At 42.9% G+C, this 16,266-nt stretch overlaps 1 protein-coding gene across 1 annotated transcript in view; it reads left to right on the top strand.

Annotated features, from left to right (window-relative positions):
- Positions 1-16,266, top strand: part of obscna (obscurin, cytoskeletal calmodulin and titin-interacting RhoGEF a) — a 111,137-nt gene that overhangs the window by 12,203 nt on the left and 82,668 nt on the right. The window contains 10 exon segments of the mRNA XM_037535626.1: positions 755-1,021; positions 1,885-2,154; positions 2,245-2,511; positions 5,058-5,324; positions 6,410-6,682; positions 7,459-7,722; positions 10,415-10,681; positions 11,575-11,841; positions 14,205-14,471; positions 15,553-15,819. Coding sequence (XP_037391523.1) covers positions 755-1,021; positions 1,885-2,154; positions 2,245-2,511; positions 5,058-5,324; positions 6,410-6,682; positions 7,459-7,722; positions 10,415-10,681; positions 11,575-11,841; positions 14,205-14,471; positions 15,553-15,819 — 2,676 coding nt within the window.

The raw sequence follows: 16,266 nt of genomic DNA on the forward strand, positions 1-16,266 counted from the left end.
CACTGTCTGTATTTGGGGTCAGCCTTGATTTATTTGAGTAGGTGCTTTATTGTAATAACCTCTTCTTGTCCAGGGTATATTTTGGTTTGTCCATCTGAATTTTTGTGACCAAATCATAAGGCAAATTATTCAGTAACTGTATTAATTAATTGTCATTTTTTGTTTATTAATTTATTATTGTGTAAAAATCCCCCTCAAACTAAAGAACGTGTGTTTTCTGATCTCCACATGTCACTATACGCTTATAATTTACTGCTGAGAGCCAAAAATCTCCGCCGCTCTTTGTGTTGTTTTCTAAAAGTGATGTTTCCAGAGCAGATCACTGAAGAGACGCCGTCTGTTTATAGTTTAGAGCCCAGATTTGGGGAAAAACGGCTCGACTTTCAGTAGAAAAACAAAGTTCAGCTTCTTTTATTATAAGGGTTTAAAATGACATCACCGTCTATTAGACTGGAGAGAAGAGCTACAGCCTCACACGACGCCCAGCTTCTGAATGGAGCTCATGGAATATGAACGTTATGAAGAACATGACCAAGTGTGCTTTGGAACCACCGGTGGTCTCGAGGGGTTGAAGAGGTTAATCTCCTCCCAGTATGCTGCCTTTTGTGTTCTTCTTATGGGCATTTAATGGCCGCTGCTTTTTAACGTTTTAGTTGTTTGCTGTGGTGCAAAATGTTAGTAAATCTGAAATTTGATTGATTCAGAATAAAAAGAGTAATAATTGTCCATCTACTCTGCTGTATTTGTCCCTCAGAGAGGCCAGCAGTGTTCCTCAGGTCTCTGGAAGATGTAGTGGCTGAGGAACTTGGCAAAGCATGTTTACAGTGTGAAGTCTCCAAGCAAGAAGTAACTGCCATTTGGAGGAAAGATGGTACAGTCCTAGCGGCCAGCGAGAAGCATGAAATTCTACACTTGGGCAGGTCATTAGCTCTTATCATTCACAGGCTCAGAAAAGACGACGCAGGAGAATACTCTTGCGATGTGGGAACCAGCCAAACAAAAGCCAAGATTGTTGTTCGTGGTAAGTTCTATACGCACCGATCAGGCATAACATCCTGACCACCTCCTTGTTTTTATGCTTATTGTCTATTTGATCAGCTCCACTTACTGTATAGCTGCACTCTGTAGTTCTACAGTTACAGACTGTAGTCCATCTGTTTCTCTGATACTCTGTTACCCTGTTCTTCAGTGGTCAGGACCCCCACAGACCCTCACAGGTGGTGGGTCATCCTCAGCACCGCAGTAACACTGATGTAGTGGTGGTGGTGTGTTAGTGTGTGTTGCGCTGGTCTGAGTGGATCAGACACAGCAGTGCTGCTGGAGGTTTTAAACACTGTGTCCACTCACTGTCCACTCTATTAGACACTCCTACCTCGTCGGTCCACCTTGTAGATGTAAAGTCAGAGACGACAGCTCATCTGCTGCTGCACAGTTTGTGGTGGTCATCCTCTAGTCCATCAGTGGTCACAGGACGCTGCCCACAGGACGCTGCCCACAGGACGCTATTTTTGGTTGGTGGACTGTTCTCAGTCCACACTGAGGTGTTTAAAAACTCCAGCAGCTCTGCTCTGTCTGATCCACTCAGACCAGCACAACACACACTAACACACCACCACGTCAGTGTTACTGCAGTGCTGAGAATGATCCACCACCCAAACAGTACCTGCTCTGTGAGGGTCCATGGGGGTCCTGACCACTGAAGAACAGGGTAACAGAGTATCAGAGAAACAGATGGACTACAGTCTGTAACTGTAGCACTACAGAGAGCAGCTATACAGTAAGTGGAGCTGATAAGACAGTGAGAGTAGAAACAAGGAGGTGGTCAGAACATTTATAAAATAACAGACCAAAATGACAGTAATCACATGCGACGGATCCTTTCAGATCTCCACATCACTATCATCAAGCGCTTGAAGACGACTGCAGTTCTCGAGGGGGAGGGCTGCCATTTTGAGTGTGTTTTGTCACATGACATCATCGATGAGGCTTCCTGGACGCTGAATGGTGAGTTGATTGTCAGCAACGGAAGAATCTCGGTGGATGCCAAGGGGCGCAAGTACACAATGGACATCCATGAGGTAATGATTTCTGATGCTGGGGATGTGGTCTTCACCATCAAGGATCTGAGCTGCAGGACCATGCTGTTCGTCAAAGGTACGGCATCTGCACCAATTGTGAGTAGATTGAGTGGATTCTTTGTTTCAACTGCAAATTGAGAAGGTCCTCTGTCTCCTCTGTTCTCAGAGAAGCCTGTGAGGGTCTTTAGAGACATGCTAAATGTTAAAGCAACACCTGGAGAAGACGCCGAGCTTAGCTGTGAGATCACCAAGCCTCAGGCCACCATCAAGTGGTTGAAGAACGGCAGGTTGATCAGAGCCAGTCCTAAATATGAGATTAGCCAAAAAGGCTATCTGGTTAGGCTAATTATCCGTAACACAGCTGTAAAGGACTCGGGAGAGTACTGCTGTGAGGCAGACGGCATTGCTACTAGAGCAAGGTTAGAGATCAGAGGTAAGTGCCTTAGTTAGTCATTAATATAACCAGTTTGTATCTAAAATGGAACTTGGAGGTTCCACGTTTTATTACAGTTCATTTAATTGGTTGCAGGTCGTGAAGAGGTCGATTTGACCCGAGGCCAAATTCTCTAAGAGCAGCTACACTCAGTGTCTAACAGCCCATCTTTCACACACACTTTTAAATGGAATTCCCCTTTAATTTATGCATAAACCAGTCATTGAGATGTCAACAAAGACGTTCAGAGTGGTTTGATTCTGGAGTAGCAGGCTGATGCTTTACAGTGGTGGTGATAGGAACCAGAGGTCCTGATGTCTACAGTATGGACATAACAATTTATGTACTATCCAGAACCACTAGTGAACCTTCTGAGTTTTTTATGATATTTTGTTACTGTTCTGCCTTACAATTGTCAGATGTGATACCCGTCCTCGCCCCCAGAGGTCAGCCTCACTCGAATACTGACATTCTCCCCTGACCCCTCACCTGCAGCTCATTTCACCTGACTATTTAAGGACCTTCAATACAGGAACTCAGTCAAATTATTGCCAGTTTTTCCTGCATACCAAGCCTCGTTACCTCAATGTTGATGGTTCTGGATTGCTTTGACCCCGTTTCTGTTCTCTTTGACCCCTTCTGGATCTCCCTTGGTGCTTTTTGCTGATTTTGGGCTTTTCTTGTGTTTTGACCTTTTTTGACTTTTTTTATGATTTGGATTATACGGGATTATGGATTCCACTCATTCTGGAGAGTCTTCCTTACAACAATGCTCTGCATGTACTCCTCCACTGTGATTTATTATTTTCAAAAATACATTTTAGGCTAAAAGCTTTTTTCAGAATGATCATAAAACAGTACATCGTACATCAGGAAGCATGTTTGTGTCACGTCTCCTTCCGCGGATGCCTCTTGTGCCTGGTCCCTTTCCCCTGCAGAATCACTTGAATCCATGGACTGTGTAGAGCAGGGGTGTCAAACTCAACCGCTAAAAGGGCCGTCTTAAAGAATCTCAACGAAACCGTGGGCCAGAGTACAGGTCTGTACTCCTGCGGATTCCTGTGGGACCCGTGGAACCCGACACAATATCTCATGGCGTGGGATTCGTTTTAAATATTGCTTGCGAAAAAATCAATTAATGAAGAGCCTAAATAAAGTAGAATGATCGTTAAATCATATATAAACAGTTCAAATGAATAAAGGCATTCTCGAGCAGCCGATCATCTGAACGACACGCAGATTTTCATAGGTCTGATTCACTCTTACTGCGGCTGTGCAGCGTGAGTGAGGTGGAAAGTCCTGCTTTTCATTTCGGGGCCTGTGTTGAGTGGTCAGTGCTTTTGTGCGAAGCGGTAGAGTCTCAGGTGCCACGCCGAAGGAGCAGGAATGTCTGTGTACCTTCCTCGCTGCTTCGCGCCTCAAACGCTGTGTGTGTGAAAGGCTAGCACGTCAGAGCTGTAGCGCTCGTGCTGCACTTCACTCACGCCACACAGAGGCAGCAGGTGTAAATCAGGTGTTGGAGAACGACAGCCATCACTGTGATGGCCACAGCTGCCCAGCAGAACACCAAAAATAGCTGTTCTGTGGTTGGAGTTACTCACAGTGAGCCTCATGACCACGAATTCCATGTTATTTCAGCAGAGAATAATGTATTAGTGATTAGACTGTGTCAGATATTAGACATGTGCAGGACTGTGCAGGCAGGAGATGGTCTAATCATTTCAGTTGAGGGCAGGAGCAGGAGAAATGATTCTGATTTACTGTGGGAGCAGGCGGGAGCGGGACCTCTAGGCCAGAGAATGTCCTCCTTCATCGCCACCACTTTTCTGATGCCACTGCTGTCTATCCAACTTTCTGGTGTTTTGTTTCATAATGGTACTTAATGTGGTATTACGCCACACCGTCTCTGCAAACGAGACAGATTTTGGAAGTAAAAATGTATCTGAGATCCCACCTGTCTTGAAATCCCCAGCGTTCACTGTCCATGTTTCACTTTTAGGAAACTAGGTGTTTTCTTAAGCTAGCTGTGTTCATATTCCACCGGGTTCTCTGGTTTCCTCCCACAGTCCAAAGATGTGCAGTCAGGCCAATTGGACATGCTAAATTGCTCCTAGGTAGGTGTGTGTGTGTGTGTGTGTGTGTGTGTGTGTGTTCATATTGGTTGGACTGAGGTGAACTTTGAACTGTTTTTCACAGCGGGGATTCTTGCCTCATATAGCAAGACAACAGCGTTAAGGTTCAACTGATAAGATTTATGGGGGAAATATTTTATTAGACTATACTAAAAAAGTAATTTTCCAGTCCACTGTTGAAGTGGACACTAGGGGGCGCTGCAGAAAGAGGAGAAATATGTGGAGAAATAGATTACAATGGCTGTTTTAGTTACAACCACTGAAGCACTGGATATCAGAAAGACCCTTTGCACCCAGCCCAAGACGCAAAGTGATTCTTGATTTATGGCTGTTCATTAGTGATCAGAGAAACGGTTCATCTTCCTCAGATACGTAATATTCAGGCTTGTTGTTCTTTTGCCTCCACGTCTTCAGAGCTCCAGCACACGTTTGCTAAAGAGCTGAAAGATTTACGAGCAGAAGAGAAGAGCACGGCCATCCTGGAGTGTGAGACCAAGAGGCCTGCCAGTAAAGTGACCTGGTTTAAGGGCATGGTTGTGCTGACTTCAGGCCAGAAGTACCTGATTAAGAGGAAAGAAGTTGTCCTCTCTCTTACCATCTTCAACCTTGAGAAGAGTGACAGTGATCTGTATACCTGTGACGTTGGCACGATGCAGAGCAGAGCGTGGCTCGCAGTACAAGGTGAGACCTGCACTGTATGATGTGTTAGTAAATGAGAGGACTTCATAATCCACCTTATGGAATGTCTCTTATGCCGGCTTTACACCAAATGACTTTTCAAGCCATTTCACCATCGCAGACAAATTCCCAATGTTTTCCAATAGAGTTACAAGAGTCTTGCTAGATGCTTACATCCACTCATCCATTTAGTGTGAGGTGGTCAGGATGGCTTAATTAGGCTTAATTAAATAGGATGAGCTCCTGAAATCTTTAAAAATGCACATCGGCTCCACTTTGAAACAATCATGTTAACTTAAAAATATGAAGTGTCTGTTTTAATATTTAAAGATCACCAAGGCTGTAACTTTATTTATTGAAGAAGCCTCAATTTTTTTCCTTTTTTCTTTGTTACAGGTGCTTTTTGATTTGCAAATCTTTGTTAACTAAAAGAATAACTGCACTTTTTACTAGTCCACTAGGCCACTCACTGTCCACTCTATTAGACACTCCTACCTCGTCGGTCCACCTTGTAGATGTAAAGTCAGAGACGACAGTCTCTAGTCCTTCATCAGTGGTCACAGGACGCTGTTGTCTGGATATTTTTGGTTGGTGGACTATTCTCAGTCCAGCAGTGACACTGAGGTGTTTAAAACTCCAGCAGCACTACTGTGTCTGATCCACTCAGACTAGCACAACACACACTAACACCACCACCACGTCAGTGTCACTGCAGTGCTGAGAATGATCCAACACCCAGAGATAGTACCTGCTCTGTGAGGGTCCATGGGGGTCCTGACCACTGAAGAACAGGGTAACAGAGTATCAGAGAAACAGATGGACTACAGTCTGTAACTGTAGAACTACAGAGTGCAGCTATACAGTAAGTGGAGCTGATAAAGTGGACAGTGAGTGTAGAAACAAGGAGGTGGTCAGGATGTTATGCCTAGTTGGTGTATGTGCTTACATGTATCACTCTAGATGTGAGAGTGTCACACTTCAAATGTCTCTTCAACGTCTTCTAGTGTATGGTTAGCATTAGATAAAGGTAAAAAAGAAACACATTAATAAACACCGTTCAATGTCTGTATTACCTTTATGGCCTTTAGGTCAGAAAGTGCTCATTTTGGATGAACTGGAGGACATCGAGTGTCTAGAAGGGAACACCGTGACGTTCGGCTGTCGCATCTGTCCGAGCAACTTCACTGAGGTTAAATGGTATCTCGATGAGACTCTGCTCTACGCAAATGAATTAAATGAGATTAAAATGCTCCCTGGTGGCTACCATACCCTGACCATCAAACAGCTGGAGCGCAAAGATACAGGAACCATCTCTTTTGAAGCTGGAGACAAGAGATCCTACGCCTCACTGCTAGTAAGAGGTAACATAGACACAGCTGGCGTTTGAAATACAACCTCATTCTCAAAAAAACTGTGCAGAATGTACATAAGAACAAAATGCAGTGATGTGCAAAACCATTTAAGCCCTATATTTAGCAAATTTTAAAACTGAGAAATGTTGTTTATTAAAAAAATATTAGCTTGTTTTGAATTTGATGCCAACAACACCAAAAAAGTGATCTTTGGGCCCTCAGGCAGCACTACATTAAAAACAGATATGATTCTGTAGTGGAAATCACTGCTGAAAACCACTACTGCATCCACAAATGCAGTTAAAACTCTAAAACTAAATATAAAAAGAATCCAGAAACGCTGCCACCCTCTCTGGGCCTGAGCTCATTTAAGATGAACTGAGGGAACGTGGAGAAATGTCGGAAACGCTAACAGGTGTTGTTAAAAGGAAAGGGGATGAAAATCAGTGGTAAACATGCCCCCATCCCAACTTTTTAAAAACGTGTCGCTGGCATCAAATTCAACATTGCTGTATATTTTTCAAAAATAATAGCAGGTTCAAGATTTAATTTGTTGTCTTTGTACTATTTTCAATTAAATATATGGTTTACGTGATTTGCACATCATTGAATTTTGTTTTTATTTACATTTTGAACAGCGTCCCACCTTTTTTGGAAGTTGGGTTGGAGTTCACGGTTAGAAATATGAAATTATAGAGCTGACTTTTGTTTTGAAATGCTTTAATACACATCAAAGTACATGTCAACTGAATGCAGAAGATAATGAATTTCATGTGTCATTGCAGAAAGGCGCCCCACAATTACCAAAGCATTAGAGGACACTGAAGCCATTGAGGGAGGAAGTTTGATGCTGCTGTGCAGGACTTCCAAACCTTGTCATATTGTGTGGTATAAGGATGGCTGCTTAGTGTGGAATTCCTCCAACTGCCTGATGAGTCGAGCCGGAAACGAGGCCAGGTTGACCATTCGTGAGGTCAAAGACATAGATGCAGGAGTGTATGAATGTGATGCAGGGTCTGTAAGCACCAAGGCTGTCGTGACGGTTAAAGGTACATCAGAGTGATTGTCACCCACAAACATGCCCACAACAAACCGTCTACATGTATCAATGTGTTTTTGACACCTATCAAGATACATCGTTTCCGAATGAGGGGATAAAAACAGGCCAAAATATGGTGAGAGCGCTGCTGCGAGTCGCCCTGTAAAGCCTGAAATAATGATTTAGAAGTCAAGGATGTTGGGTCGGAGTTTTTCACACATGTCGTACGTCTTTATGTATAAACATCACACACACAGGCTCAAAAAGAAGGTCTGGCTTCATGTTTAGGCGTCAAATGATCTCAAAATCAACACTGATGAAGATGTGATGACAGTAGTAGATAACTCACTCTCATCCTCGGAGACGCTGTCCTTCACCAGATTTGACTGAGTTCTCTTTGAATTCTCTTTCAGTCGTCAGATTCATCCGCTTAGGGAAGGAGGCGGAAGCACAACCTACACTACAAAATGTTCTTCTATATGTACCATGCCATAACGCATACCAACAAGAGAGCTGCATAATTATCAGAATCGGGGAGCACTGCGATGCGAACGTGGGCGATTCTGAATTGATTCACATTGATTTTCTAAATTTCTAATGTAATATTGTTGGAATGTTAAAAGCGGAACTTGGAAGTGCGGAAGTGCAGCACCCGGACAGTCTGTGAGGAGCACATAACAACAACACAACTGGATGAGCGAGAAATCCGACCGGCTCTGCATTAAAGCCAGGTTAGGTCAGAAGTCACAACCCGAATGTTAAGAAGAGACATTTTGTCCTTTCTACAAAAATCAAACCACCTTGGGAGCCTCAACATTTAATGTCCAGTGTGTCTCGGTGTGCTCATGTCCTCGTACAGGCTGACAAATCTAAACGAAAACACAGATTTACTCTGCTCTGCTTTGAGCTTTAGTTCTAGTCTCTTCCCTCACATCTCCGCCAGAAAAATTTTCCTCAAACGTTGAACAGTTTATTGTAAAATGCCTCTCAACGTTCGGCTGTTTTACGAGGCTGAAGTCTCTTCTCGTTCTCCTTCTTCTTGTCGAATTTTCCCATTCCACCTTAAATTCTGACTGAGGCGCCGAACATAAATGCAGCAACATTTAAGGTGGACTGGGAAAATTTGAAAGAGAAGCTGACTTCGTAACTTTTTAGTGTTTTATGGTCTCTCGTTGCACATTTAACATTCCAGGAAACCAACTGCGCTGCTTATAAATGTGTCTGTTAGTCTCCAAAGTGTTCGTCTTAAATCTCTCTCTTTGCCTTTTTGTAGCTACTAGCCAGGTGGGACTGCATTGCTATGTGACCTGAAGTCAGATTGAGAACCAGGGCTTTCACACTGTGTTGTGCACTTTGTAACCAAGAGACAGCGTCCAGTCTTGAAGATATTTGGTCAATTGGGAATATTTACAATTCCCATGATGTAAAGATATAGATATTTTCTAATAATGTCAAAAGGTGAAAAATGACAAACAATGGTGATCGCAGATTTTATTCCAACAGCGATGACATGCATGCACACGACCCATAAACGGTTGATATATAAAATGTGGGCTGATTGCATCCATTTCTGTACACACCCTAAAATGATGGTTCTTCAAGAGTTTTTAGTAAAGCAAATGTTTCCATACAGAACCATGAACACTCAAAGAATCCTGCATCATGAAAGGGTACTTAAGTATAAAGTAAAAGTACTAAAGTATTTCCTTCAAATGTACTTAAGTATAAAGTAAAAGTACTAAAAGAGTAATTCTGGCTCTGATGTCCTGTTATCATTTTTATAACCAGACTGGCTTCATGAACTCATTTCAGGTGAAAGTCCTCCAGCGTCTCTCTTGGTAAACCAGTCTTTTAATAGAACGTCATTAATTAGTGACGCTGACGTCTATTAAAATGATCAGAAGCACAAAACACTGAAGGTAAACAGTTTCCATCAGGGAGAACCGAGTGGCTCTGAAATCACTTTTTACACACAAGCAAAGTTTCAGTTTCAGATTTATTTACAACTTAGTTCCAAGTTTAAGTTGAATAAAAACTGGCTTTAAACTCAGGATCACAGATGAGCTCCTTTACTATGTTGATCTGTAGGCGTCTGTTCATAAACATAAACCAGCCCAAACTCATTTACTATAAAATGAAACGGTGTTTGTAGAAATTCAGAAAAAAGCCGCGTCAGTCTCGACTGCATATGTGGACATATTTCTATATTGAGCTCTATTTACACAAAGTTAGGTTAGTTCATCATTTATGTTGAACAGACTCTCCCAAAGTTTGACGCTGCTGCGCTGACGTTGAACCGCGTGCTGCACTGGGTCGGTATGACCAACAGGTCAAAACCAGCTCTAAACTAAGTGACCGCTGGGCCCTGATTGGTGCTCTGGCTTTGCGCTTCTTTTGTTTTGACATGTTACGTTTTTATACACACAGAAACCAAAAGGAACGACAGATTTCTCAAAATGTAGGAGGAAAAAGTCGGATATTAGACTCTGAAATGTAGTGGAGTGAAAGGAAAAAGTTGCCCAGTAATGAAGAAACTTCAGTACAGATACACCAAAAAATACTAAAGTACAGAAACTAATTACATTTACTCAGTTACTCAGTTACTGTCCACCACTGCCAGGAGCTCATTTTTTCTGTTTTACCCAGCAGTTTTATTTCACTTCAAATGTTTAGACCTTCGTTCTGTGTTTATTTAACCTTAGCGGTGCCAGCTGAGTTTACAAAGCAGCTTCAGAGTCAAGACGCTGAAGAGGGAGGCAGTGTGACACTGTCCTGTGAGTTCTCCGTGCCTGGTGTTCAGTACTTGTGGCGTAAAGGACCAGAGACACTCAGATCTGGAGAGAAGTACCTGATGAAGCAAAGGAAACATCACATTTCCCTCACCATCTACAACATGAAACCTGAGGACTCTGGGACTTACACCTGCGTCTGCAGAAACCAAAGGACTATGGCCACCATTACAGTCCATGGTGAGATGAAGTGGAAGTCATTCCACTTGTATTGATCTGTGCTTTAACCCCTGTGTGGTGTTCAGGTCTGTGGGTCCCATTTTCAGTGTTTACCAAAAGAAAAACTGATGTGATTTATTATTATTTCATCCTCAGATTCTTGTCCTTTGCTCATTTTCTGTGACGAACATATAAAATAACCCATTTTCAGTGTCTTCACTCTGTTCACCCCCCACACCTCTATATTACACATGTGGTGTTGGGCTGAACCCACGGGAGGAAAAGTGTGGAGGTGCTGTGTCCTTCACTCTGTTCTCCTCCTACATGGCCTGCTGTTAGTGTGTATGTTTCTTGCTGTGTGTGTATGTATTTGTGTGTGTGTGTGTGTGTATGTGTGTGTGTGAGGGTGGACAACATGGACAGGCTAACTGGCTACAGCTGAGAACTCTATGCTGTGATATTTTAAACATCTGGCATTTTTACATAAATTATTATGGCTGTATTGATTTAAAATACAATAAGTTAAGTGATACTTTTTAAATCCCACCTCCGCATTTAACCCATCCGTGCAGTGAAACACCCACATACACACACTAGTGAACGCACACACTAGGGGGCAGTGAGCACACTTGCCCGGAGCGGTGGGCAGCCCTATCCACAGTGCCCGGGGAGCAGTTGGGGGTTAGGTGTCTTGCTCAAGGACACCTCAGTCATGGACTGTCGGTGCTGGGGATCGAACCGGCAACCTTCTGGTCACAGGGCCAGATCCCGAACCTCCAGCGCACGACTGCCCTCATGTGATAATGTGGTGGGTTGACCAGACCACTGAGTAACAAACGCATCAACACCACACACGGGTTACGATTGTAGAATGACTGTCTAACATTCTTTCATTTGACCACTCTCCTCACCAGCGGTCCCCATCACATTCATTAAGGAGCTAAAAGATCAGGAATCAGAAGAGGGCTGGCCTGTGACGTTACGCTGTGAACTCTCCAAGGCAGGCGTGCCAGTGGAGTGGCTGAGGGAGGAGGAAGTGCTAAGCCATGGGATGAAGTATCTGATGCGACAAATAGCGTCAATACAGGAGCTGGTGATCAGGAGTTCATTGCCAGAGGACAGCGGAACCTACAGCTGTCTCTGCACAGGCCAAAGGACTAAAGCTACAATTAAGATTAATGGTTGGTCATGTTTTTCAGCGTACAGTGCTTTGTGTTTTGGCACACAAGTTTGGCGAAATGGGCATTATGAATTGCAGTTTCGGTCCTAAGATCTGACTGGCTGAGTAGCGTTCACAACAGTGATTTATTTTCTTATATAAAATTTTGAGAGAAAAGTCATACAGTATGATATTTTGGAATAAAGTCATAAAATTTTGGGAGAAAAGTCGTAACATTTTGAGAAAATAGTCATATGGTATTATCAGTTGTAATATTTCGGGAAAAAAGTCATAAAATTACGACATTAAAGTGGCATTAATACCAGGAATGGTTGTAATATTGTGGCCAAAGGCTTTGCAAAGTGAATGCAGCTCCTCGTGATAAATGAGGGACGTTGAGTTGGTGGAGCTGCACCTTCATATGGATTCACCCATAAAGAATCCCTCAGTCTCCCCGTCTTTCCTGCTCATCAGCACCAGCCTGGTATTAGTGTAAGAACCGGCTGAACCGGCTGAGCAGGAAACTGTTTATCTAGAATAAAGAGCCAGACGGACTCGGAGGAAACCGTCTGTCTGTGTTGTTGAAGGAGAATCTCAGGCAGGGTGGTCTACACGGCTATCGGGGGCTACACCTCCTCCCATTCAAAGAGGGCATGAAGTTTCACAGACGGTGAGAATGAAGATCAAAATGATCCACAGAGAGACGGGAGTGAGTGGAGCTCCGGCGCCAATGCAGCAACCGAGACCCCAACGCATTATAGCAGCCCCCCTACAGTTAGCCCCCCTACAGTTAGCCCACTATCCTCCAAATATTACGACTTTATTCTCAAAATATTATGAGTTTTTTCTCGAAAGAATACGACTTTATTCTGGGAGTTTACTTTTTTTTTTATTAACAGTGGCCCTAAAATGCCATCATAGATAAAAACACAAAAACAAAAAACAAAGGAGGGTAAGAAAGTCAGAACTGCCCCTCTACTATATCCCATTTACAACTAGAGACAGCTTGCTAGACATAACGGTGGAAACCTAGACAGTGCAGCCAAATACAAACACGTACAAGCTAAAGCCTTGGGTTCACTGCACGACTTATAAAGCCTTTACAGATCAGAAATAGACTGGGCATCTCACACTATACAACTGTTTTTTGCAGATTTTCTTGGGCGACTGAAATATTGGGGATCACACATTACTCAGCGTTTAAGCTGTTGCTGAACCGAATGGAGCTCACTGAACTTGTGCGAACTCTTGTTACTGGAAGACGCAAATAACAGAAGTAGAGCTGCTGCTGTTTTCTCAAATGTTTGAATTAACACAGTAAAGAAGCTTGTTGCTACGTCAGAGTAATGAGCTCCGCCCACTCGCTGCTGACCCAATATCAGGTTCAGCTCAGTTTGGTCAGTTTCTCCATATCAGTATTAATGTTGTTTTGTTCCAGCCGGTCTGTAAAGCTTCTTACAGCCCGTTTATTCTGGCGAATGGTGTTGGGTTCATTTCTGGCTGATTCCCAGTTGTTCAGCTGATCTTCTGTCACAGCTGCCGACTGAAAAGCTGCTCAGTGGTGACGACAGTTTGGGAATTTAGGACCAAATCGGCTGTCGGTCAGATGTGATCTTAACAGTGTCCGTTTTCTGTTTGGGCCAAAGTAAGAAGTAAAAACGTTCAAATGGCTCGAGCGTCTCCTACAGCTGTCAAAGTCGTTGCTTAGCAACGGCGTCTCAGCTGAGTGAGACAGTGTTTGTGAAAAACCCAGGATGTTATGGTGAAACAACAGCACGGTTAGAGCGACTCTCAACCAATCAGCAGCTTGCATGGCCGGAACTAGCTGTTATATAATATGAAATAAATTACTAATAAGAATCTTTGAATGATCAAATTATTTAATTATGTATATATGATTTAACCAGGGGGAAAAAACTTGCTGTGATTAAAAATCTTATTTACAGGAATGTCGTAGTCAAGATGGGTAGCATCGCAAAATATTCCCAGAAAACAAATACATTACAAACATAAAACAGCAAAAAATCAGCAATCAACAATCCATAATTAATCATTTAAAACATTGGCAAGCAGCTTTACCCACTTCCACTGTTTAAATAATCTTTTATAAAGTTCAGTGATAAAAGTTCTTGACGTTTTAAATCTTTCTGTAACAAATTCCGCTCAGAAGGTGCAGCATAACTGACACAGGACATATGATGGGGATCTTAAGAAGATGTACATTTTGAGAGCGCAGACCATAATTCCCAGTTTCTTTTTTTGATATATAAAATTACATAAAGCGAACAGATTTATAAATATAAATATCCTGTATAAAATATGAATCAGCCTGTGTGTAGACAGAGCTGCACCTTATATCTGATTATACTGACTGTTACCCTACAGCTCAACCCATCACATTCAAACAGAAGCTGAGACCTCAGACGTTTGAAGAAGGAAACAGTGTTGTTTTGCACTGCGAGCTGTCGAAACCTGGACTTCCTGTTGAATGGAGGAAGGGCCACGAGTTGCTCAGGTCTGGAGAAAAGTACCAAATGCGACAAAGAGGTTCAGTGACAGAGCTGAAGATCTTCTCTTTGAGATGTGAAGACAGCGCTGTCTACAGCTGCTCCTATGGCCACGTCCAGACATCAGCTAAAGTCACTGTTAGCAGTAAGTCTGACCAAACATAGGAATTCTTCATTGTATCTTATCGCTAAATGTGTGTAAGGCTACGTTCACATTACCAGGCTGAAGTGGCAGGAATCTGATTTTCTGCCCTGATGTGAATCAGATCTGATGTTTTCAGGGCTGTGTGGACGCAAATCTGAACTTTCCAAGCCACTTTCATATGTGGTCCTACATCGGATACGTATCGGATTCGTGTCCCTGTGACCTCAATGTGACGCTCAGATCGGAAATCATGTGCTTTCTTTTCTAGTACGCCTGACCATCATTCAGCGTTACCATGGCAGCAGCGCTGAACAGAAGTTCACCTTTTTCTCCTCCGTCTGGCTCTAATGATGAAGCTGAGAGCTGATCAGAGTTAATGATCTTCTCAGCGAAGCTCGTTCTGCTCGTTAGTTTGTGCTGATGATGCAGTGATTCAGTCACGTGACGTTACTGAGAAGGACGAGCTCATGAGGGTCAGTTCAGGAGCCAGTTCATCACATTAATGATGGATTTGAGTCTCTGACCTAAACCAGTGTGAACCGTCGAGTCAGAGAGATCGGATCTGAGCAACGAGGCTTGTAATGTGGAAGCAGCTTTAGATGCTAATGGTCAGTTTTGTCTGTCCAGTTTATGGACAAAACTCCAGCAATACTGCTGTGTCTGACCCACTCATACCAGCTCATCACACACCAACACACCACCACCACATCAGTGTTACTGCAGTGCTGAGAATGACCCACCACCCAAATAGTACCTGCTCTGTGAGGGTCCATGGGGGTCCTGACCACTGAAGAACAGGGTAACAGAGTATCAGAGAAACAGATGGACTACAGTCTGTAACTGTAGAACTACAGAGTGCAGCTATACAGTAAGTGGAGCTGATAAAGTGGACAGTGAGCGTAGAAACAAGGAGGTGCTCATAATGTTATGCCTGATCAGCGTATACTGTCATATTGCACAGCGCCTATGTGGCACCATTTACTTGAAGCTAAAACAGCACAGTAAAGTGTTGTGCCGTACTACAGGAGAGATTGGGAACCACTGATATTTTCCCTTGATTGTATGCATTTCTTCCATGCAGGGCAGCATATCAGCTTTAAAGAGCCGCTCAAGAACCAAGTAGTTGAGGAGGGCAAAGCAGTGACCTTGTTCTGTGAACTGTCCAAAGCTGGTGTCCCAGTGGAATGGTGGAATGGAGAGGAGCTTCTCCAGCCTGGACAAAAGTATCAGATGAGAGAAAGAGATACAACATATGAGTTGATCATCAATGACACCGTGCCTGAGGACAGCGGAGTCTACAAATGTGTGTGTGGAGACCAAAAGACCAAAGCTACTATCAGAATTATTGGTAGGAGAACCAGTTATGTGTAATGGAATATTTACAGGATAGGGTATTATACCCATCCAAGCTGCGCCCAAACATGATTTCTTTAATAGCTACTGTTGCCAAATGAGAAAAATAATATAATTTAAGAAACAAACAAACAAGCAAGCAAAGAAAGAAATAAAGAAAGACGTTTCTTGATCCTGAATGGAAATTGCAATGTTTCAATAGGCAGACATAGAATTGCACATAAACTTACATAAACTATGCAGAAAAATAGAAAATAGAAATAAACCTAGACAGAAGTTAAAGTACAAGAGAAATAAAATAAAAATATCTCTATTTGCATGTTAGATGGCATATGAGACAGATTTGTTGTATTTACATGATAGCAGGCACTGAGTGGTATGAGGTAAACTAAAGGCACATATTATAGACATGACTAACTCAGAGTTGCATCAGTATTACAGT

The sequence above is a fragment of the Pygocentrus nattereri genome, chromosome 28 (genome assembly GCF_015220715.1).
Source record: "Pygocentrus nattereri isolate fPygNat1 chromosome 28, fPygNat1.pri, whole genome shotgun sequence".
Classification (NCBI taxonomy): Eukaryota; Metazoa; Chordata; class Actinopteri; order Characiformes; family Serrasalmidae; genus Pygocentrus; species Pygocentrus nattereri.